General features: G+C 39.0%; 1 protein-coding gene across 1 annotated transcript in view; it reads right to left on the bottom strand.

Annotated features, from left to right (window-relative positions):
• LOC121958466 (glutamate receptor ionotropic, delta-1-like) overlaps positions 1 to 26,253 on the bottom strand; it is a 539,890-nt gene that overhangs the window by 73,251 nt on the left and 440,386 nt on the right. Inside the window, 1 exon segment of the mRNA XM_042507403.1 lies at positions 9,010 to 9,063. Coding sequence (XP_042363337.1) covers positions 9,010 to 9,063 — 54 coding nt within the window.

Below are 26,253 nucleotides of genomic sequence, written 5' to 3'. Positions count from 1 at the left end.
ATCTTTGAAATGTCCAAAAAACCTAGAAATGTCTTGAAAAAAACAGTCTAAAAACACTCAATAACATGAAACTGTTCAATGTTCATTTTTAAACTTTAACCAAACATGGACAAGGCGTCCATAGAAAAATAGAAATTTAGACATTAAAAAAAAATACCTGAAAGCTGGAAAAAGATTTTGTAAAATACAAGAAGTTCCAAAAAAGCTATGAGACAGAACCTTCGGTGACACTGAGTTGTTAATGTTTTGATGAACTAACACAAAGTAAACTGGAAAAAAACACCAACAAAAAAACCTTAAGTTGAGGTCAGAGCTCTCTGCAGGCAGATCAAGTTTTTCCACCAAACTGGGAAAATCTTTTTTTTTTTTTTTTTTTTTTTTTTTTTAAAATTTTTTTTCTTGAATCTTAAATTAAAAGTAACTTTGACTGAAGTGCTGACATCCAGGTTCTCTGTATATATACGTGTATACACACACACTACACAACTAAACACTAAAAATGTAAAGGTTGTCCTGAGGGCAGCACCAGATGGATGGACACACTGTTTTCTAAAAGTGGAGGGACATTTATGGACACCTGCGACTCGGCTCTAACAGTTACGGCTAAATTCTAGCGGGACCGTCAACGCTGGAATATCAGGGCCAACTGCGGAGCGCCAAAACTAGCGGAATATTAGCGTGCATGTAAACGTATGTTCTCTCCTCTTCGCTTCAAAGTTTAAATGAAGTTTTCTGCAGCGATGAAAAGCATTAATCTAACGTGCAGTCAAAGGTGTGTTCACCTGTAACGCCAGACGCAGCAGTGAGCTCACACCCCGGAGGACACTTCGAAATCATCGAACAAAGGTGACCGAAGACCGAAGGCGCCACCGTCTCTGCTTCTCCACTGTCCTTCTTACGTCCATAACACCAAACTGACTTCCTGCTGCTGTTCAAACTGGCAAACAGGAAGTGGAAACTTCCAATGGGACTTAAAGCTGAGGGGAGTCGGGCTGAACCATTCTGAGTGCAGAGGGGTGTATATACTGTCATTTCACAAAAACTTAGGAAGAAATGTTTAACAAACTGCGAGAAAATTACAAGATGTATAATATATATATATATATATATATATATATATATATATATATATATATATATAATATTTTTTTAAGTTGTATTCTTCTCACGTTTTTTTTTTTGTTCAAATAAAGCCGACTTAGTGCATAAACAGCAATTATTATTATCTTTCATGTTTGTTTTTAACAATTGTTAAAAGTTTTTTCTTTAAACATCAGGCAGGCCAAAGAGCACCTAATTTTGGGTTTAGCACTCTGGTAACTTGAATGAGTTAAAATGATTAAATCTCTTCCGGACTTTCTAAATGTTATCGGACCAAAAGGAAACGAGTCCTTTTATGGGCGTTTTAACGCTCAACATACAAATCGGCTGATTTACAGACAACTCTTTCACACTGAGAGTCTGTTGATACAGTGACTGTTAGTTTGGGCGGAGGCAGAGACACTCAGCAACAGAGTCTGATTAAAAATAAACTGAAATCCTTTAAAACTCTGCAGAGTGAAACTTTAAACTCCACACAACGTGCAGTCTATAAAAATATAATTTATGGAATAATCGGGCGCTGCATTATTGGATCTCCTGCTCTTTATTTTAATAAATGAGATGAAGTCACAGTTTGGAGTTCATTTATTATCAGCGTGATTATTTTTCAAACAGACTTTTACCTCCTAATCCGGCGCCGGAGGAGCGGGCCGCTCTCATTACCTGCACTCTAACAAGTCATTAGCCTTTGGTTTGGTGACGGAGGAGAGATAAGAAGAAGAAAGCAGCGCGAAGAAACAAGGCTCTGATGGATTTAGCTGTCGATACGGGCGGATGCTCTAACAGCCTCACCTGGAGTGGCTGTGATGTAACCTGGGCCGCCTTTTGTTCGCAAAGCGTCCGATTTGCATTTCAAAGAGCCGAGCTGGTGTCGTTAACAGTTAGAGTCCGTTTTCATCTGGTCCGTGCCGACTGCTTTCCACTGGCTGCTTTAGGTAATTAGGTTTGTTTAACACGAACACTTTTTAAAATACAACCTTGAAACAAACTGAGGTCTCGGCTAACAAAGGCTGCTGATTAGAAAAGCGTGTGTGTGACAAGTTTGCAGAGCCACCTTTTGTTCTTTTCCTTTGTTATTTTGAAGGGTCGTTTCCTGGCCGACAGGTCTTTGAACACACCGCCGAGACATTTCAAGTCAAACATCAGTTATTACAAATTATCAGGGTTCAACGCACAAATTCTCAGGACCTTGAGGCAAATTTAGGACCATAAAGTCTCTGAAATGACCATTTTTTGTTCTTTTTTATTACAGTATAACAGCTTTTAAAAATAGGTATTATTTAAAAAAACTGAATTAGAACAGGACAAGAAATTAATATTTTAATAGTATTTATGAGAGGAGAGGGGGTAGTGCAAAAAAAGGGGAGAAACTCATGTTTTTTATTGTGGGGGATAAATCTTTAAACGACTATTTTGTATTTATTTTACTGTCGATTTAACTTTTTTTTGGCCAATTTTCAAAGAAAAAAGTTTTATTCTATTTCTATTTCTATTTCTATTTTTATTCTATTTCTATTTCATTTATTCATTTTTGTCAATTAAAAACAAACAAAGTAAACAAAATAAAGTTATGGCACATTTTGTTTTGGGTTTTTTCTTTTCAGGATTTTTGGCAATTTTTAAAGAAAACATATTTGCTTTTTACTTTTTTAAATTTTGGAAATATTTGAAACATTTTGGCTTTTTAACAAAAAATATATGATGGTTTTAAAGAAAATGTTTTGGCAATTTAAAAAATAATAATAATAATTTTGGTGATTTTTGAAGAAAACATTTGGGTGATAATTTTCCTTTTCTTTTTAATTTAAAAACAAAAAGGAAAAAAACAACGATAACATTTTGGATGTTTTCCGTAAAAAATTGCCAAAATTACACTATCGGAGTTAGAAACTGTAAAAAACAGAAACTATTGTTGTATTGTCAAATTTCTGATGATGATAATTATGTTGCTCTACAGGTTTTTGAAACAAAATTCAATGACTTTTCCAAAACTTTCAGGGTATATTCAATTTTCCAAATCTGGTCCAGGCCTGAAAATGGCTTTTTGCAAATTCCAGGACTTTTCCAGTTTGTTTTTTTTTTTTAAAGGTTTTTTGAAATGACTGTAAAAACTGAATTATGACACTTAAAACCCTGATCTCTGTTCCTCCTCAGACTCTCTGACCAAAACCCTTTTTCTGCTGCTGACCTTTTAAAGCAAAGTCTTTAGCTTTTACTGAAATATCTCGGCAGCTGTTGGATGGATCGCCGTGACATTTGGTGCGGACGTCTGTGGTGCTCGACGGATGAATCCTACAGACTCGGGATGATCTCCTGACTTTTGCTCCAGTGCCACCAAGAGGTTCACATTTACTGTTTTATCAGTGAAATGTCTACAACTAATTGATCGATTGTGGTGACATTTGGTTCACACCTTCCTGATCCCCTCAGGAGGAATTCGAACAGCTTTGGTAAACCCTTCAGTTTTCATACAGCACTATTATCATCCAGTGTTTTTGGACCTCACAGTGGTGGGACTCCCTGAAATGAACCCTGAGAGCCTTAAGGGCTTTTTTTTCGGTTTTCATCCACTCTGCCAATAGGAAAACTGAATTAGCTTCATCATTAACTTCACCTTTCACTGATGTTGCTGAAAAATTATTCAGTATTAAAGTGTTTGAATGTCATCGTGTATAATAACAGGAACTGCACAAATATGTAACTCATCCACAGTCATGGTTTAGGTATTTTTGGGGCCTCAGAGTCTTCGAGGAGTGACGAGGCTCCACATGTCTGAGGGTAAATATACTGTGAGACCTGAGACCTTGTAGAAATACACTTCATAAATCATTTTTCTGTTACTTAAAGTTTTTGGCATTTCTATGTCCGTGTGTGTTGAACTAAGAGCTTCTTTCATCTGATTTATGTTGCCGTTACACTTTTCTTTTTGTTTTTAGTTACTTAGAAAAAGATACAAATTTTAACAAAAAAAGGCAAAAACAAAAATGGATAATAACTTATACTCAATGAATAGATTCAAATTAGCAACAAGAAACTGCATCTTACATGTTTGAAAAGCAGTATGTTTATGAGTAAGTTTATTTCCACATCAATCAGGCATTGTTGGCAGGATACCCCCCGAAAAAATTGCTTTTCTCGACTCGAGGAGTTTGACGAATATAAAACCACCATGTTTCAAAAATTCAGTATATTAAGAGTCATAATTGAGCCTGGTTGCAGTTGCAGGTGTCCTGTCAGCAGTTTTACAGACGTCTTTTTATAACGGTGTCTTTTTATAACGAGGAAAAGGCTGAGCAGCTTTCCTGTGAGGCTGGAGCTAATGTTAACTTAGCTTTATGACTGAGGCTGATGTTGGTGCGACACTGAGATACTAGTTAATGTCATTAAACAGCCGTTTAATGACAACCGGAGTTCTCATTTTGAACCCCGAAAATGGTGCCGCTTTGTCAGTGCTTTTGGTATAAGAGCGCAACACCAAAAGGCACCGAACTTTTTCATGCTGGAATCTGGTGTTTGCTTCCCGTCTGAATGTGTTTTTTTTTATTCTAACCATTTTTTCCACCGTGCCAGGATGTGCATTTGTTGACGTCCTGGTGTTGGTTGCCATGTGCTTTAGTTGCCTAAACATAACCACGTGCAGCAGCATCCTGAAAGTTCTACAGTTGAAGAGAAATTTCTAGCAAACCAGCACCGTATGGCAGCAATGTTGCACTGAATTGTGGGAAAACTGAACTAACTGACTGCTTCATTTATTAGTGAAAAATTATCCATGTGCATTAATATAGAACACTGATTAATTAATACATGTTCACAAAACTCCAATATTAATACATTAATATTTGTGACACACACACACACACACACACACACACGCACACACACACACGCGCACACACACACACACACACACACACACACACACCTTCATCTGTTACATCTATGCATGGATTCTGACTTCACAAAATTTGAACCTTTCTATTGTTGCTGACCTTGGTGAGGAAAAAAATAAGCACCATGACCTTCCTCAATAAAAGTGCTTCCATTTCTCTTCTTCACCACAAAGTTTCAAGACTCTCTTTATGTTTTTTTAACTGATAACGATGTGAGGACATTTCATTGTCCAAAGGGTTCGTGTGGATTTCCTGGAGCTGCTCACATTAAAGCTGACAGCTGCTGCCTCACAGACTCGCTGTAACCACTAGGCTTCACTGCCGCCCACCGAGTGTCTCTGCGCCTTCTCCCCTCTGGTTAATTACTGTCCCCGTCTCTCCTCCTTCTCATTACAGTAACACCGCTCCTCTCTACACCTGTTTGTTCTTTACTCTCTCCTCTTGTCTCTGTCCTGTCTCAACGTCTCTGTGTCTCCGGGTCTCTTTAATTGGCGTCAGTGGAGTCGTCTGGCGGTGGCTGTTTGTGTTAGCAGCAGACGGAGGTGACAGGGTGAAAAGGACAGTCTCCTACTGCTGACAACACGCCTCGCTGTGTAATATACTGCCACCAGCACTACATGCACAGCGACTGTCTGAGCAGGACTACAGAGCGAACTGCACCTGCACAAAAAGGCTCCAAAACATTTGACACCGAAACATTTTGGTGCTGGAAAAAAACTCAAAATTTGGTACTACTTAAAGTTGAGTTCTGGTTTTATACAACTTCTCATTTTTATCCACTATCCACCCCAAATAACTACATAAAGACACAAAGTTACCTTAAAGAGACGCGAAACAACCAAAAGGAGCCACAATATGATTACAACGCAACACAAATCAACTAAAAAGCCATAAAATTACCTCAAAGAAACACACAATTGTCTAAAAGAGGCACAAAATAACTAAATTGACACAAAAAAGGTCACAAAGTTACCTCAAATAGACATAAATCAACCAAAAACAAACACAATCAGCCAAAAAAAGTGTTTTAAGCTGGCATGAGGTGGTGTTTCAGGCGATTCGAAAAAAAGACATATATCACAAAACTGCAATGGAGACACATTTTTTCGCTTTTATGGCTCATATGATGTGTAACAAGGTTGGTGGTAATGTGACTTTTTGGATGCCAACCGCCATTAAACCCAAAGAAAAAGTACAACAAAGTCACATGCGCTCTACAAAACATGACTCGGTGTGTGTGGACGGAGGAGGACACCGAGAGACAAAGAAAAAAACGGCGATATAAGATCAGCTATATTATCCGATATTTTGATATTTTATATGAAAGTGAGTATTAATACCATGTTTTTCTGTTATTTGGAAAATCATTTCTTCTGGGGCTTAAAAATCAACACTGATTTTGCGTCAATCCCTTTAGACGTTTGCCAGTTTGGCCTTGAAGTTGGCATTAAATTTCATTCTAGCTGGTATTAAAAAGGACTTTAAAAAGTCTCAAATTTAACTCTGAGAACCCTGCGGACGCCCTGATCTGGTTTTGGGGACACAACGCCGCTCGGAAACGCATCCATGTGTCGTTAAAAAACAACCACTTTCTGTAGCTTTATCGAGAGTCAAACTTGTTTGTCCACTGACAAAGCGATGATGTCTGATGAACTGAGATGAAAACGTGCTGCCTGTGATCTGACTATCGCCTCGATGATTTTGGGTCATGCTGACTTCAGGGGGGACAATAAAGTCGATTCACTGAAAAACGCCTCATGCAGTCTGAATCACTCTGAGAGTGAGAACATTTCAACTGTTTTGGCATCAGATAAAAGCCTGAAGGTGTTCATGACAGTTTTTGTTTTCGAAGGTTACTTTGAATGTATTTTTCATCTCCTTTTATTGTGTTTTTTGACAAAATCAACAGTTGGAGCGAAGGAGGGAAGACGTGAGGAGGTAGGAGGTGGAAATAAAAGCGCTAAAATAGCTGAACAATTCTGAATGATTTAAAGACTTTGCTGATGAAAGAGACGCCTTCAGCGAGTACAAGATGTTACGCCGCGCTCGCGCTACGCTTCTGAAATGAAACCAGCACAAACGCACATTTATCAATAAAATGTATTTGATCATAAACAAGGTTTTACACGCCAAAAACAGACTCTGCCGAATGAGCCACTCGGGGGACTCTGAACACAGTTTCACTCTTTAGGTTAATTAAAATCTCAGAGTATAATTAGTTAAACGATGACTTTGAAACAAAGCAGAGAATTTAAAGTGGATTAGGAGGTTGGTCGCGAGCTGGGAGGAAAAGAAAGAAGAAGAAAATCTGGCATTGAAAGTGAGCTGGGAGATTTTCAGCCTCCAGCAGATGACAGTCTCCCTCTGAATTATGCCGTTAACATCGTTGTCAGCTCGGTTAATTGGCTGCAGAGATGCCTGGGTATTGATACTGGAAGCCGAACGAGGAATTAAGCAGGAGAGATCATCTAAAAACAAAACAAGCTCACAAGCTCTTGGCACGAGGAGTCAGAGGACTCGCTGTGCTCTGGAGATGTCAGTATTTTGGGATTTAACACGATCCCAGCTGCGGTGGAGGCTGCTGTCATTTTCTCTTTTCACCCCCACTCATTTCAATTTGACTTCCAGCATGGAAAGTCGCCCACGCTGGCGGAAACCCAGCCGAGGGGGGAAAAAGAAAAGGGCAGCCGCCAGAGAAGCGACACCAAAGGCTTCGCAGCTTGTGTTTTTATCCTGGACGGGAACAAACACACAGGAAGGTGCTCTTGAACTCGCACGGCTTTTTATGCTTTTTTTATTCAAAGTCAGCGAGCAGCCTTTGTGCTCTGCTCGCACTCACAATCAGCTGTAATTAATGCAGCCATCAGTGACTTCTTTAAAATCAGAATTTGAGCTAATGTGGTTGGAAAACAACCTTGAGTTCACCTGAGATCGAGACGTCGCTTTTAAAGAGACTTTTACTGTAAGTCAGGTTCATACCAGCCGGTGCAGCCGGTTTGATCTGAAGCGTGCGGACGTCTGAACCAAATAAAAAACGGAAAATGTCTCAGTCCTCTCAGTGCGCTTTATTAGCAACACAATCCCAAAAGTAAATGTTTCTGAACTTTAAACGATGCTTCGGTTAACATGCGGCTAGTTAAAGGCATAAAAGAACACTTATATGGTATATATGGATATCAGATATGAAGAAAAGTTGTGTTCTGGCTTCAAATACCTCATTTTGGTGCCCAACAACACAGTAATAACCACAACAACAACAGCAACAACAACAACAACAAAAACAACAGCAACAACAACAGCAACAACAACAGCAACAACAACAACAACAACAACAACAACAACAACAACAACAACAGCAACAACAACAACAACAACAACAGTGAAGTGGAGGTGAAAACCATCTGCTTGTGGCACTAGCAGGAACGCAGCGATGTCTCAGTAAAATATAATCGCTTTTATGTGGCACCATCACCATCACTGCTGTAAATATCTTAACTGAGCAAAAAACAGCCGCTTTTCCAACACCGCCGCTGTCACTCTGCGTCGGCTGTTTACGCTCCAGGAAGCCGTCACCGTGATGTTAACAGACACACATGGTGGGATGAAGCAGCACGTGGTTATGTTTACACATATTGACATGTCACGATGGTTCGGCTTAGGAAGGAAGGCATCCATCGTTAGGTTTAGGCAAAAAAAGGCTCATGGTAAAATGTAGAAACACAGAGCGCTCTTGGTAAAAACCATCTGCTTTTTAATGGGACAATACCACATGAAAAGCAGCTACATGTAGCTAAAAAAATACCCTCGAAAGGATGATTATTTATTATTACTTACGTGCTTGTTTTGTTACACTGGTATAACACTGGTAATAATAAGTATTTTTGTAAACTGATGCAGCCTGCAGATGGAATTTATTATGTCCATATTTTTAACCACTATTTACTACAGATACTCAGATTCGTGGTAATATCACTGTCATCAGTAATGTTTGACAGAGTGTGGCGTCACATGTTCTTACCTCATTGACAAACACCCAGTGACTGTCTTTGGAGGCCAGATTTGTTTCCACCGCCTGCAGACACGCAGAGAGAAGAAAAGAGACACAAAGGGTTAATAAGTTAATTTGTTCACTCTCTGATCTGCAGAACATGATGCAGCATTTGCTGAGATCTTGCTGCTCCGCCCGGATCACGGAGGAGCAGCTCGCTTTGTCTGCTTTTTGTTCCCGCTTGTGTCCTTTCTGCGAGCGCCTGTTTGAAAAGTTCACTCCCCAAAAAACAACTAAGCCTCTGCAGTTTCTGTGACGGGTTGTCCCGCCAAAATGTCGAGCGACAAAAGCTTTTCAGGGAGAGCGAAGCGAGCGGTTTGCACTTATCAACGCGCCCGGGGCTCGTCCGGTCCTCTGCTGCCGTGTGATAACATGCAGCGTCCTGCAGACGATAGCCGAGCTGCACAAGTTCTGCAGGTCGTCCTGCACTCACACGCACAGTCTGACTGCAGAGTTTAAAATGCACAGGGGTGGACAAATAATGCAAACACTGCATGAAATCCATCCTCATAGGAAGTCATTTAAACCTCCGATAACTGATATGTTTAATTAGCCCTTTAACCCCTAAAATTTAGGGGTTAAAGGGCTAATTAAATGGACAGGACATGTAAGTATTTCGATAAATTAGTCGTTGCTAGTTTATATGTATGCATGTATTCAGGCCAAAATAATAATTAATAATAATAATAATAATAATAATAATAGTAATACATTTTAAGTGCTTTTATATTTTTAAAGTTAATAATTTTAATAATTTATAATCTTATTTTATTTTTTTTTTTTTTAATGTGACCTTCAGTTTACAAATTAAGGACTGTATCTCCATATTACCCTTTTAGGGTATAAATTCAACACTTTCCTCTTTATTCAGTAGTTCAGATGCCAAATTCTCAAAAATGTATTTAACCAATAGTTTTTTACATACAGCATGGGTGGAACACTTAACACACATCTAATCTTTACATAAAAAAAATATATATATACATATATATATATATATATATATATACCAGGGGCGGAGTGGAAGATGAAAGTAGTAATAATAATATATGCTTTTATGCTTACATCTTCACTATGGTGCTCCTACATTGTCAATATCCTATCATGGATAGTTTTGGCTGGTGCAGTGAAGCAGCCTCTAAATCTGATGAACCATCAAATAGAAAAACAATAATCAAAATAGTAAGAATAAAAATGAAAAAGCAATCAATGTTTCACAACTAGAAACAAAATTATCCTTAAAAAATAATTTCATAAAACAAAATTACCCCCAAAATATAATAAACATATTAAAAAAAGAACATGCACTTCATGGTCATCCTAATACCTGCATAAAAATGCAACCAAGCTAATGTTCATGTTTCAGTGAATGTTTTAAATAACAGATGCAGAGTGAGTGTTACCTGAAATTTAAAAAAAGGGTTAAACTTTCTGCTAGCCATCAAACAACAACAGACTTTAACTGTTAAAATCAGCTTTGATTTGAGCTAACTGCTAACATTAGCATGTTTTTACACACATGACAACAAACACTGACACGCTCACACGGTAACATGCTGTCATCATCTCACTGCTGAACTCATTTTAAACTCATTTTCTTTATTGATTCATTCCAGTAAAAATATGTTTCAGTTCTGGTTGTTTGTAACTTAAACTGATGAATTGTTTGTTGTTACTTTACCTGCTGCTGTTCAAACTGGCAAACAGGAAGTGGAAACTTCCAATGGGACTTAAAGCTGAGGGGAGTCGGGCTGAACCATTCTGAGTGCAGAGGGGTGTATATACTGTCAAACTTTTTTTTTCCCCTCTTTTTTTCAAAACCTCATAAAGAATCTACATTTTAAAATTTTCTGTGTTAGGATGATGAGAAAACTATATTTATGAACGTTTTTTACATAGAAATGTTATTTCATTGTCTTAACTGATTATAAATCTGCAGAAAGAGCTCAGCGTTTAAAAGCAAAGAAAGCACATGTTAATAAAAATTTAAAGAGTTAATAACAAGCTGGTTGGACTTATGGCTCACTGCTGTTGCCAAAAAAAATAACTTAAAAAAAGTGAACACTACATGGAAATAACTTCTTTACCTTTAGAACCTATCTGAAATAGAGTTTTTTTTTAACATGAAAATGAAAATGCTGAAAATGCCAAAAAAGTGTTGAGAATATTTTATCATGGGACATAAAACAAAATATGCTGAACCATACAGAAGGGTGTTTTTACTGTTTTAAGCTTCTTTTTTTTACCCTCATAAACATATTTTTTTTAATTTCTGTGTTAGGATGAATAGAAAACTATATTTATAAGCAGTTTAGTTGTTTTTACATAAATAATTATATTAACTAATTATAAATCTGCAGGATGAGTTCAGTGTTTAAAAGCAAAGAAAGCACATTTTAATAAAAAAAAAACAAATTAAGGATTAATTTTATGGCTCCTGTGAGCCACATATGAGCTTTGTCACTGCTGTTGCCAAAAAAAAAAAAAAAAAAAAAAAAATTTTAAAAAGTAAAAAGAGTATTTTTAACGTTTACTGGCTTTTTCTAGAGTTTTCTTCTCTGCAAAAAAAAAAAAAGTTGTTTATGATTGAAAACAGAAAATGCCTAAAAAAGCATTCAGAATATTTAGGAAATAATACAAAATAAGATATATATATACAGCAGCTGTGTGTCTGCAGCAGGGCACACACACACACACACACACACACACACACACACACACACACGCAAGTGTGTCATGTCTCACTGTCTTCAGGGCTTCAGTCGGCCAGATGTCTTCTAACAGGTCCTCATTTGGCTTCCAGATCACCAAACACTGACACACAACTACACACAACTACACACTGCACAAACCTCGGGGGAAAACAACCTCCTCACTGCACCGCGTGTATGACTATAAACCTCCAACAGGAAAAACATATTAATTAGACAGTTTAGAGTAAAGAACTTTAAAGATGATAATTTTAGCCCGATAATCATAATTCAGACACTGAAGACACGACAGGTCAAATTAATGTAACAACCAGCGCTGCACACTCGGTTAATACACGTCAAAAACAACGCTTATAATATCTATATCACACATAATTAAAAGTAAAGCTGTTTTGCATGTTTTATCAGTGACGTAACCCTTAGAAACCTCAGCAGATTGATTTATTATTATTATTAAGAAACATGGGAAGAAGGCAACGAGAAATAAACAAAGACGCAAATATCAGAAAGAAATTAATTTGTATGAAAATTAGTTAAAAAAAGAAAGTAAAAAACTCATAATATATAATAATTACAGTTTATCAACAATTAAGTAACATAATTTTAATTCTTATAATTATAATAATTATGATAATTATACATTTATCTTTCTCCCAAGCTTTTTTCTTTTTTCCCTAAACAATATTTTCTAGATTTCTAAGACAAATTTGATAAATTTACTGATTTATTGCAATTTGTGGACGAATGAGCGTAATCTGGTGAAGAGTGAGCGTGCTCTGGTGAAGAGTGAGCGTGCTCTGAAGAGTGAGCGTGCTCTGGTGAAGAGTGAGCGTGCTCTGAAGAGTGAGCGTGCTCTGAAGAGTGAGCGTGCTCTGGTGAAGAGTGAGCGTGCTCTGAAGAGTGAGCGTGCTCTGGTGAAGAGTGAGCGTGCTCTGAAGAGTGAGCGTGCTCTGGTGAAGAGTGAGCATGCTCTGGTGAAGAGTGAGCGTGCTCTGGTGAAGGTGAGTGTGCTCTGAAGAGTGAGCGTGCTCTGGTGAAGAGTGAGTGCTGCTGCTCTGGTGAAGAGTGAGCGTGCTCTGGTGAAGAGTGAGCGTGCTCTGGTGAAGAGTGAGCGTGCTCTGGTGAAGAGTGAGCGTGCTCTGGTGAAGAGTGAGCGTGCTGGTGAAGAGTGAGCGTGCTCTGGTGAAGAGTGAGCGTGCTCTGAAGAGTGAGCGTGCTCTGGTGAAGAGTGAGCGTGCTCTGGTGAAGAGTGAGCTCTGAAGAGTGAGCGTGCTCTGGTTAAGAGTGAGCGTGCTCTGAAGAGTGAGCGTGCTCTGGTGAAGAGTGAGCGTGCTCTGGTGAAGAGTGAGCGTGCTCTGGTGAAGAGTGAGCGTGCTCTGGTGAAGGTGAGCGTGCTCTGGTGAAGAGTGAGCGTGCTCTGAAGAGTGAGCGTGCTCTGGTGAAGAGTGAGCGTGCTCTGAAGAGTGAGCGTGCTCTGGTGAAGAGTGAGCGTGCTCTGGTGAAGAGTGAGCGTGCTCTGAAGAGTGAGCGTGCTCTGGTTAAGAGTGAGCGTGCTCTGAAGAGTGAGCGTGCTCTGGTGAAGAGTGAGCGTGCTCTGGTGAAGAGTGAGCGTGCTCTGAAGAGTGAGCGTGCTCTGAAGAGTGAGCGTGCTCTGGTGAAGAGTGAGCGTGCTCTGGTGAAGAGTGAGCGTGCTCTGGTGAAGAGTGAGCGTGCTCTGAAGAGTGAGCGTGCTGTGGTGAAGCGTGAGCGTGCTCTGGTGAAGAGTGAGCGTGCTCTGGTGAAGAGTGAGCGTGCTCTGAGTGAAGAGTGAGCGTGCTCTGGTGAAGAGTGAGCGTGCTCTGGTGAAGAGTGAGCGTGCTCTGAAGAGTGAGCGTGCTCTGGTGAAGAGTGAGCGTGCTCTGGTGAAGAGTGAGCGTGCTCGACTGTCTGGATGTCTGCAGCTTTTCATCATATCTCTGGCTGGTAAAAAATACTGCGGACGTCTCCTGCAGTGACATGTTGTCTCTATTGTCTGCTGTCTTTATTCCTCAGACGGACGTAGAGACGGAGCGGTCTGACCCGCGTGCTCCGTCACGAATCTGAGGAGGAGAAAAGGCTAACAGTCTGAAGAGGACGGCGTGTTTACAGTCACATCCTCAGGCCTGCGGTCGTCTGGCTCTCTGCTCTCACTCGCTGAGCTTCTCACACATTTGTGTCGCTGTCAGTCATGTGAGTCAGCCTTCATCATCGTCATCGTCCCCGCCCGTCCCCCGGAGCCGTCCGCTGCAGCGTGAGGGGTCGCGGTCGAGCTGCGACCTCGTCAGACGAGTCAAAGAGACGAGACGCAGTGAGCGACCAGACTGAGACTCAAGTGTCACATTTCAGCTGTTTTCAGGATGAAATTCTACTTTGTGTCCCGGGGACTGAAGACGGAGACTCTGTGTCCGTCTGTCCAACACACTGAGGTATGAGGTGTGTCCTAGAGACGCATGGTCCCCAGAGGAAGATTCATGGACACTTTAATGACCTTTTCTGTAGCGCAAAAATCAGGTCTCACTTCGGTCTGTGTGAGATCCAAAATCCACAGAATGAGCTAACGTGATATTAGAAAGTTTCAGCTTTTTTATTTCAATAATCCACATCAGCACTGACACTAAACTTTCCAGGATTTTGGACATTTCAGGGATTTAAGGACATTTCCAGACTTTTGGATGTTTCCAGGATTTTAGGGCGATTCTAGGATTTTGGGACAATTCTGTGTTTTCGGATGTTTCTAGGAAATTTGATATGTTTGAGGAGGATTGTTCTGGTTTTTAGGATTTGAGGATGTTTTTAGGATTTTAGGTCGTTTCCAAGATTTTAGGACATTTCTGGAACTTTAAGACATGTGGATTTTAGGGGGTTTCTGGAAATGTTACATATTTCCTAATTTTAGGACATTTCTTGGGTTTTTGTATGTTACAAGGATTGTACAATGTTTCTAGGATTTCAGGATTTTAGGGACATTTGTAGGATTTCAGGATGTTTCTCATATCAACAAGCTCTATGTTGATGCTGTTTTATGTCTCTGACGCCTGATGGAGACTAAAAGGACAAAAACTACTCACAGTGTGAATCACTTTATTTTTTATTGTGAATTAGAAAATGATCGGGGGGCCGCCCTGCACCCTTTCGGGGGCAGATTTGGCCCACGGGGCGTCAGTTGAGTATCACTGCTCTGCGTGTTTTTATGTGCACTCATCTGAGGCTCTGATATTGGAAAAGATGCCCTGTGGAGTTTTGCATCACTTGCAGCGCTCTGTGGAAAAGCTTTCAGGCGTGGCTTCCTGTTTGTGTACACACACTCCTGCTGGTGTTCTCACACAATGCGAAAAGTAAAACTGCAGTCATAAGAAATGTTTTGGATATTACATTTTATATACTACAGTATGTCTGGAGGGAATGATGAGTTTAATATGTTCTGCAAGTTCTGATATTGTGTAAAAATACCCCTGGATACATTTTTATTCTGCTGTTTCCTCTGAGGTATTTTCTGCATCGTGTTTCTGTCTCCTCTCTCCGCCCACACTGATCATTAACAGCGACACACGTCTCACGCCTCCAGGGATGACATGTAATGGCATGTAATAGTTAGATATTACAGATCTCTGTGCCCACAGTGGCAGAAACTGAAATGTAAGCAATGAGATGTAGCTGTGAGACAGGCTGCGTTTAATTAGGCACGCTGTTTAAAATAACACCAACCTTCAGAGGTGAGGCATGTTCCAAAGTGTGCTCAAGTAAAGGTTAATATTACAGGTGTTATATCTACAAGTAGGAGATGCCAAGTCTATATACTTATATATACATACTTACATACATTTACAGTGTAATATTTGACAGAAAAACACTTCAGGTTTGTCTCCTCCTCACTGGTAAAGCAATATATTTGAAGGATAAATCTAAAAGTTCACCAGAAGCACGTTCAATGAACAACACTGCATCCAGCAGCACTGGATTCACAAAATATCCCGTTGGCTAATACCTTTAACCCTTCAAAAGCTGCTTTGACATCAGCTTTCTTGTACTGCATTCAGATGCCTCTTCTAAGCAATTTAACCCTTTGAAGTTTGAACAAATGATATTGATTTCTTGCAAAAGCATTGGGAAAAAAGGCAATGACCAACTAGACAAGAAATGGTCCACAAATTGTGTGAAATAAGTAAAAGGTGACGAAGAAAATGACCAGAAAATTTGTTGTAAAAAAGGGGGAGGATTATAGAAAATTATCCAAAAACGAAGAAAAAAAACGCAATCATGATAATTATTTAAAATTATGTTACAGAAAAGAAAAAATCTTTTACATATAATCTTTAAATTTTCTGCACTTTTTTTGTGTGCTTATTTTTAGGTAATTGGTCTTGTTTTTTCTAATTTCTTGCTATTTTTTGGGCCACAAATTGCCTCCTCCCCATAAAAAACATATATAGCTTATTTTCAAGTATTTTTTTCTTTTCTACTTATGTTCACGTAATTTTCTTGCAACTTCTTGTAAAGGGTTAACTCTCACTTGAACACTTCCATGCACCAGCAGGACTTTGAGGCATTTTAACTACTTTGGAAGCCAATCGCGGTCCAGTCACGAGCCGCCTGCAGTCAGCTGGCAGGTCGCAGAGAGACACACACTGAGATCCAGTCTGAACCGGGCAAGTGGAAAATATAAGTAAATCAAACACAGGACAGAGGAAATGAATCCGCACAGCCTGCGGTCAGGTCGACACTGCAGAGAAAATCTCTCAAATCTGTTTCTCACTTTCTCTAAAGAGACACCTGTGATGACTCTGAGAGTCTCACACAGAAAAAGATTCAAAACGCTTCGTTTAAAAGCTCGTTGTACTCAGACCTTCAGACTCTCCCCCTGCAGCAACAAATAACCTTCCTCACTCATTTTCATATTCAACAATGACACTCTTTTATTTATTTGCACGTCTGACATATTGTCATCAAATACAAGCTGTTCTGAGTTTCTGTCAGTTTCTACGTTGCACCGTGAGGCATCGTGAGGTCTGCAGGTTAATTAAAGAAGCTGCTTAGAAACTTTCAAAAACACTGACAGATGCTACATCAACAAACGCCACACTTTAACCCTCAGGGCTCGCTTTAAATATCACACACACTCATATCATACACTCTGCATACAAAATGTGCTTTTTAAATCAAGCTCTAAAAAATAATACAATTTAGTAATTATTTTCTACTTTCATCAACTTAATTTTTACAACAGCATCAGTCCTAACCATACATATCAAATATTCATTAATTTTGCTGCTGACAGTCTGGGATATGTCAGTGTGTGAGTGTAGCTGCTGACAGTCTGGGATATGTCAGTGTGTGAGTGTAGCTGCTGACAGTCTGGGATATGGCAGTGTGTGAGTGTAGCTGCTGACAGTCTGGGATATGTCAGTGATCAGCAGCTACATTGACTGTGACAGGTCACCTAGTGGAAATAGCATGTATTTCCTCCATATGCCAAATATGGTCAAAATGACCTCATCAGGTGGAAAATAGTCAAAATGACAAATTCAGAGTCAAAAGCCCAGAATGACACCCAGAAATAATACAAGTCCTGTTTTTCTGCTCTGATGGCTGTGGGATCAAAAATGTCAGTTTGAATGGGTTTCAATGGAGCATTTTTGGACCTGAACAGTCTGAATGTAACTATTTAGTTTCCACAGTGTATTTTAGACTTATTGTAGGAGCTGAGCTGCAAATTCACTGATTACACTCAAATACACAATCTGGACTACATTTAGGACACATGCATCAACACACATACAATTATCACAACAGGAAAGATGGAAAGAGACTTAAATAAAGGGTTAATATCTTTGAACTAAATGTTGTTGACATCATGCTGCTTTTAAATCCTCCAACAACAACAGAGACAGAAGACGGTGCAGCCTTTCGGGAGAAAGCGTGTTGTGTGAATATAATAAAGTGTTTGTTAAATTCCCCCGGCAGCACGAGAAGCTCACGGGGTGCTGATGAGATATTGATCGGCGGGGCCAGAAACATGAAAGCTGCGAGACAGAATCAGGGTTTACTCTCTCGACACTGACGGATGAACTGCTCCTCGGTAAAGACGTCGTTATTTATAGTAGCTGTTTTACAACTCGAGGGGTTTTTTATTCTTACGAGAACAAGCAGATGTTTTCATCGAGGAAATGTAGGACCGAGCAAAACTCTTGGGAATTATTACTAAACACAAAAAGACAATCTAAAGGATAATTTAATGTTTATCTTACTATCAAGGTTCAGACACATTTTTACCAACACATTTCCAGGACTTTCAGGCAAATTTAAAAGACCATACATTCGCTGATACGACCATCGATACTCCTTATTTTGTCTTCAGGGGAGAGGGATACAACTTAAGATGTCTGCATTTTTATTTAACCGCTCTTTTTTTTTCCTTGTAAAATTTGATTGTGATTTTTAACACAATCTAAAATAAAATGTCAGCCTTTTTCTCTTTGCATTTATTTTCGTCTGATTTTTTCCTTGAAAATTTGTGGGGGGTTTTGGCTTTAAGGGAGGGGGTTTGTTTGTATTTTTAGTTTTAGTTTTACTAAAAAAAGGGGCAAATTTTAAAATATATTCAAAGGCAACTTTTTTTTCTATTTTTTGCCTTTAAAGAATTTTGGTGATTTTTAAGGAAAACAAAGATTATAAAAATTCAATGCCACATATGAAATGTACAAATGTTACATATGTGTGGTTTCAGAAACGTAAAATGCCAACGTTTTCTTGTGGCGGCTGAGAGACAGAATAACACATTGCTGATTTTGTTGTTTTCTTGTGATTTTCAAAAAAATATTGAATATTGGAACCATTAATCTAAACGTCCACTTGAGATTTCTGATATGGTTTAACACTTTGTAAGCCTTGTTCAACACTGTTCAACAGCCAATGTGCTGAAAAAGTAGAAAACTGTGTGTGGTAGTGTTTGGTAACATCCAATAAACTGTTGCAGAGTGAAGAGAGAAACCTCTAAATGTTTAAAGATGCAGAACTAAAGAACTGCTGTGTGTTTCTGTTTCATTTCTGCAGCCGGCAGCAGAGCTCAGGGGACCGGAGTGGTCCAGTACGGGAGGATTAGGGAGTTAGCTGGTTTATATCACGCTCTGCTGCTTCTCTCTCTCTCTGTGGTTTTCATCGTCCCGACAACAGCTCTAACAGGCGGTGGGAGCGGCAGCGAGCGTGGACGTCTCACCGGGGACAGGCTGCTTTTAACAGCGTGTTAATGGAACAGACTGGGATCAAACCCGCGAGGACGACGCTCGCTGAGGAACCAGTGGCTCCAGAAATGACCCAAAAAAAACCACTGATAACGGCGTAGAGTGGAGTTTGTCGCTCTGATGTAAAGACTTCCTCCTTCTGAAGGCTCTTTATTCCTCTGTTCTTTCTTTTTCACGCACTCTAAATTAGAAACCAGAAAACCTAAATCTAAATATAAGATGTTTCCTATCGGACAACAAGTTATGGCCCAAATATGGCCCCTGAAGCTTTTTCTAATTCAGGATAAAAATAAAGTGATTCACACTGTCAATTGTTTTTGTCCTTTTAGTCTCCATAAAGTGTCAGAGACATAAAACAGCATCAAAACTGAGCTTGTTGATCAAAAAAGAGCCAGAGGAGGATCCCCCACACCCGCAGAGGACACAGCTGAGACACTGATTTCCTAAAATCTGAGAAATTTCTTAAAATCCTACAAATGTTTTAAAATCCTAGAAACATCCTGAAATTGAAGATACCCTAGACATTTTTGATTTCCTCTGGAAACAGAGAGAAAAAGCACCTTTTGAAAAGCTCTTCAAAAAAAAAAAAAAAAAAATATGGAGAAGCTTCAATGGTTTTTTCAATCTGTGTGATGTAATTTTGATGAAATACGGAGACTCAAATAAGAAAGACAACACCCGGAAACACGGCGCTCTGGAGATGAACTGCTTCATGGTGAGCGGCGAACGTGACAAGAGAACAAAACTGCCCAATCAGAGCCGAGTATGTAAAGTATGCACTCAATGCTGAATATGTGGAGCTGATCCTTCATACTGAAAGGACTGTTGCAGGAGGAGTTTTCAGTGTCTTTGTGGACATATTCTGAACATGTCCAACTAACAGAAGACCCTGGGACAGACCCAGGACACACCAGAGAAAGAGCTGGAGGAAGAAGCTGAAGACAAACGGGTCTGCAGAGAAGCAGCATGGATGGATGGTTTCAGAAAACTCATCTTTTTAACCGTAAGATAACGTCATGAACAGAGAAACATCTGAGTCTGCAGAAGATTAAAAGCTGAATGAACTTTCAATCTCATCAAAGTCGACAAGCCCGAGACGACGAGAAATGACGAGCGTGCCGACGCTGCAAAATCTCAAACTAGAAGAAAACATCTACAACTTCTACAGAAAAATGGTTTGAGTTCTTTCAAAAGCACAAGAAAAAAACATGATGAATAATGATGAAAAAAGAAATGTCATGCAATTTGCAAAAAAATAAATAAATAAAAATAAATAAATTGTAAAAGGCACAAGGAATTGAAGTGAAATTTGAAGACCGGAGCTCAGAGGTTTTTGTGACTTTGAGGACTGACGCCTTCCTCTCGCTCTGTATGACTCTCTGCTCTCAGCGTGTTATCTGCCTCTTTCTTCACCACCGAATCTCAACACATACACACACACACACACACACACACACACACACTCCTGCCAACACACACATGTGACAGCACAGCACACAGACATGTTAAAGATTCGTACACACTCGTACACACTCCTGCAGGGCGTCGCAGAACTTCAGGGTGCGCCGCTTTTAACAGCACGATGACCTCCATCCAGAAGCCGAGAATGACTCGAGGTCAAGTTGATCGTGTCAGGACGAGTCAAGATACCTCCAGCGCTCGGCGTCTCCCGCTCGCTTTGTCAGAGAAAAGAGAGCGCGTCCTCCTCCTCGGCGAGTGTGAAAGCCCGTGAGAGCTGTGCTAAAAGCAGCTCTTCACGAGGCGAGAGTTCACGTACGACGAGGAGGAAGCTGAGAACACGGAGGATTCCTGTTTCTGGATCTCAAGATGTTGTTCCAAAAGTCAAGATTTTGTGCTGAACCCCGTCAGCTGGTTCTGCCAAAAAAACACACAATGGTGGCGTCTAGTTTCACTTTTATAAGACGAGGTTTTGAGTTTGACTCTGAGACGACTTTCTGCACAACTAGATTCTTTAAGAGATTATTTACCATCCTGCTCCTGATGGAAACTCCAACCCCATTTTTCTAGCCTGTTGAGTTGGGACCTTGTACATTTTTGTTAATATTTTTGCACTTTTTTTTTTTATACCTGCCACCTTGTTTTTTGTTATTTAATATTTTTCATATTTGCAATTATTCTTTTTGCTATTTGCATTGTTCTTTTGCTGCTTATCCTGTACCTCATAGCTGCAGCAAATGTCCCCTCTGCGGGACTAATGAAGGATTATCTTATCTTAATCATATTTGCCTGCCTTCAGACCTCAAAATAAAGGAGCAATCTCAGCAACATGCAAAATAACTATAGCATTATAAAAATGGGAGTTTTTCGAACTGACTTGTTTCCATTGGTCGTATTTTATATTCGCAATTTCAATTTGCACAATTTAAGGGTTAATGGAAACCCGCCTATAGTGCTCATGTGCACTAAAGTAACTCGGGAGGAGCACCAAATGTCCTCAAAATCAGACTGACTGAAACTGATCACCTGACGAGGACACCTGATGTCATCACTTTTTAGACGCATTAGTGAAATGACACCTACGAGAACGTCCACTGCCCGTCTTCATCACATGATGCAAAGATCAATAACCTGTCTGCCCAATCAACACTTTACTGATCAATAACTGCACTCACACACCACGCTGTGAAAGCTCAAATCAAGTTTCCTCACTGAAATCTGTCAGAAAGCATCATTACAAATGACAACTTTTACAGTGAAATACATCCTCACTGTGGAGCGAAAACCACAACGATAGTGTGTGTGTGTGTGTGTGTGTGTGTGTGTGTGTGTGTGTGTGTGTGTGTGGGCGGTGAGTGTAAAGGCAGATAAGAGGTCGTCCTCTCGGGAACATAAAGCTCCTCCAGGACATTTTCTCTCACTTCATCTGATCTTTGCATGTTGTAAACAGCACGTCAGGCAGAAAAAACACGATGCAGTTTGATGGTGACGAACTTTCACACAGTAGAAGAAGAAGAAGAAGAGGAGCTGCGGTCGTGTAAACTGATGATATCTGTATTTATATATTTTGTTGATATTTATGAGACTGTTTCTCTCCACAGATAGAAAATAATTAACTTTGTAAATGACCCTAAAGATGCCATTTGTCTTGTGTGACACGTTATCACGATTGGCTGCGGTGCGTAATGTTGGAGTGAATATTAAAGTGATAATGCATCGCCTGCGCTGTGATTCTGTGACATGTGCCCGCAGACACATTTCTTATTCATTACTTCCTCATAACCGCCATCGACACAAAGACAAAACACTAAATCATCATTCGCTGGAACAAAACTGCAATTTTTCATCTAAATGATGTGACCGACCACAAACCGAATCCAGTTTCAAAGTTTAATCACATAAACTTAAACTTTTTTTTTAGTTTTTCTTAAATTTTTCATCTAAATGTTTTGCAAAAACACAAACTGAATCCAATTTCAAAGTTTAATCCAATAAACTAAAACTTTTTTTTTAGTTTTTATTCAATTTTTCATCTAAATGTTGTGTTGCAAACACACAAACTGAATCCAATTTTAAAGTCAAATCACATTAACTCAAACTATTTTTAGTGAAAACTTTTTGTGTTATTATCCCCACAAACAGCATAACAAACATTCACATTTAAGAATCCACTGAAAATGCAACTGTGACTCGCTGAAACACAACCAGTTTGTTTTTTGTTTGTTTGTTGTTTGTTGTTTGTTGTTGGGCTGTATGTTGGTGGTCAGGCTGCAGGTACAGAGCAGATCTGTTCTCACTTTGTTACATCAGTTTTCGGCTGAAGAGCTAACTAATATGACGGATGAATAAATAATAAATAAATGAGATCCTGGGCTGAATTAAATGTCCTGTTTTTTACATTCAAAGCTTGTTTGAAGGTTCTGAATGAAGCTTAAAAATACACGTCCTCATATTTTTACAAACTGGTTTCAGTCTGAAAGGTTTTCAAATTATAAATCCTCAAAGTGAGATTTCACGCAAAAATAATAAAAAGCGCGTTAAGTGTCCTCTCACCGGACCGTCACGCTGCCGTCTCTCAGATGTGATTGCTGTCAGTTATTAAAGGTAAACTGTTTCACTTCTGTAGGTTTTTACTGTAAACTCATCAACTAAAATCCAAATTGAGACGATCAACAGCTGCTGTTTTGTGTCTTCACAAACTAAATCTGCAAATAAAATAAGCCAGCTGGTGTGAGAAGCAATTTTTCACCTCGCAAAAGGTGAAAAATAAGAACTGTAAGTTGAGATATTTAATGTTGCGCCTGCTTGTTTTTCTTTCTTTAACCTCACACAGTTTCACAGTTTTACACTTTCACAGTTCTACATCGACACAAACAAACACGTGCGGCCCGAATCTGCTCGTCTGATCTCACGAGGGTGAACAGGTGAAACAAACGCCGTCTTATCCGTTCTGCAAAAAAAAAAGTTTTGTTTCCTGTACATCCTGATCATTTTGCTAAATCTATTTTTTTGTGATTCTTCTTCCCCAGCTGCTGTTTGTGTTTACTAGAATTAACTTTAAGATTTTTGTCAGTTATATTAGTTTTTTCGGTAATTATTTGTGTTTTTTGACATTTTAATTAATCTTAATAAAAAACTTTTTACTATGCACAATACCAGGTATTTTAGGCCGGAACATCTTTTTATACCATAACATAACACGTTTATGGTTTGAGGAAATGTACAACGTGTTTTGTGGTGACTGAGTTTCTCCAAACAACATTTTAAAGTATAAAAACTTAAAAAGACCCTTAAAACTCACAAACAAAATAAAGTTTTTGAAACCAGCTGAATTACCACGCGCCCAAACAGCAACTCTGACGTTAACCACGCTCTCTAACAACTCTACACTTTGACACTGGGAGCTGACCAGTGAAACCAGTCTGCTGTGTGGGACTGAGCAGCTCAGGAGCTCGTTTGCTGGAGGGAAAAGTTTCCGCAGCTCATATCTGACGTGTTTGTGTGCGAGAATCATTTATAAGCAGCAATCTTGAACTTTGGCTTTTAAAATCTTCTAAACTGATTAGATAAAATATTCCTCCCACATCATCTTTACTCTCTGATTATAAACCTCATGCTTCTCTAACAATGTGCTCCCATGACTCACGAGCACGACTTCACTTTGAGAAAATGGTTTCAGCGTTTCTGTGTTTAGTATCACGTATGAAACTCTAAAAACACCCAGAAGATCCAAATTTTCTGTCTCTGAAACAGCCTCTTTTAGTCCTGTTATTCCAGCAGAAATCACATTTATATCTCATGAAAAAAAACACACCCACTATTTGTGTGAATATTCTGGCAGGAGATGCAGCGATGTCTCAGTGAAAAACAAGTGCTCAAACATCATCAGCAGATTAACCCTTTCACACCTGGATCAACATCAATCTGAGAAAATGAATTGGATTTCTTTTGAAAATATTGAAAAAAAAAAAACATAATGAGCAACTTGGCAAAAAGTGTCCGGCAGGAAACTTGGCAAGAAATTTGATATATCCAAAAACAGGGATAAATGCCCAGAAAATCACATTTATATATCATTTTTGTTCCTTATCTTAATTTTCTAGTAACTTTAAAGTCCATTTTTTGAAAATGTTGTTTGGCTTATTTTCAGGTAATTTTCTTGTAACTTTTAATTTTTTTCTTGCAAATGTCTGGGGCCATCTCGTGGTAAGTTGCTCGTCTTTTCATCCGATCAGATCAGATATAATAAATACTTTATACTTATATCTCATTTTACTAATTAAAGTTACAAACTGCGGAAACTTTTTCAATGCAGGACTTTTACAGTAAATTTCTGTGCAGTAAACTTTCTCTCTGATGTCGCCGTCGTGTGACACTTCTGAGGCGTAAATACAAGGAGGACGGCAGCCGTATGGCTTTTTATAAGTGTTGCCGCGGTGACCTTTGAGAGCAGGACTTCATTAGAGGAGACGACAGGCGACGGGCGGCTGGCAGCTGTACGGCTCAGCGGTAATCACACCAAAGCATCGCACTATATTTGGGCTACAGATAGCCAGAGCACGGGCTGACAGGCAGACAGACTGCATGTGCATGCAGGCATGTAATGACTTGGACACACACACACTCAAAAACACACACACAGCGTGCTGCAGATGTGTGTGTGTGTTTGTGTCTCAGTCTAAATGTAGAAAGATGATTTGCGTCTGATCAGCGATTATTTACTTATTCAACTGAATTCACTTCAAGAAACATTAACTGCCATCAACAATCAGCTGCAGGACACTGTGCATTATGGTAAATATATTCTAACCCAAATTACTGTTTAGGGACTATTGTCAGTCAGTTGGGGAAAAAGCATGATCCTGCCTCTGCCATAAATGAGCTGTTAGATTTTTAAAAACTACGTTTTTACACATTTTCAGCTATGATAAATAGTATGATTGGCATGTTTTCTACAAAAATTGCAAAAATTAAAAAATAAATTAAAAATAATCACCAAAAATAAAAAATGAAGATAATCAAAGATATATATATATATATATATATATATATATATATATATATATATATATATATATATATATAATTACATTGAATTATTGCCAACATTTTATGGAACAAAAAATTCTTTACATTTTTGGGCTTTAAAAAAAAGCCCAAAAATGTAAAGAAAAATAATTTTAAAGAAAAACAAAGCCAATACATTTTTAAGACAATAATCACCTTTTTTTAAAAGAAAAAAAAAGACAGAATTACAACATCTCACACTCGTTCTTCTTCTGTCTCTAATTGTCCTCACATGTGTTTCACTGTTTTTTCTGATCTTGTGTCGTGTTTCATCTGATGATAAAGTTTGGTCCTTAAAATCAGGTGAAGTTGTTCCAGGAGATAAATATTAAAGTGGGCCCTAAGGGGTTAAACTGATAAATTTGGGTAAAGCTGTGATGATGTTCATAATATCAGAGAAAAGAGAAAAGAACCACAGTGCAGCTCATTGTTTGTCACTTGTGTCACCGCTCAGCGCTCATGAACTCAGACTGTGACTGAAGTCGTCTCTCAGCGCTCTGGGATCCTTTCGGCGGGATTTTCGACTGCATCGATTCTGCTAAAATCACCTGTTAGTGAAAGAGTAATAAAGGTTTTGTAACTTTACAGCTGCCTGACACTGATTTTTTTCTCTCACTTTGGTCTGATGAGTTTTATGAACGTCAGAGTGGCTGAAATGATGTATTCTGGGTGAAATCCATCAGGGCTGAAAGGGTACAAGTACATGTACAATGTACATGACA

Source organism: Plectropomus leopardus, chromosome 19 (genome assembly GCF_008729295.1).
Source record: "Plectropomus leopardus isolate mb chromosome 19, YSFRI_Pleo_2.0, whole genome shotgun sequence".
Taxonomy (NCBI): Eukaryota; Metazoa; Chordata; class Actinopteri; order Perciformes; family Serranidae; genus Plectropomus; species Plectropomus leopardus.
This window is presented reverse-complemented; position numbering and strand designations above follow the sequence as displayed.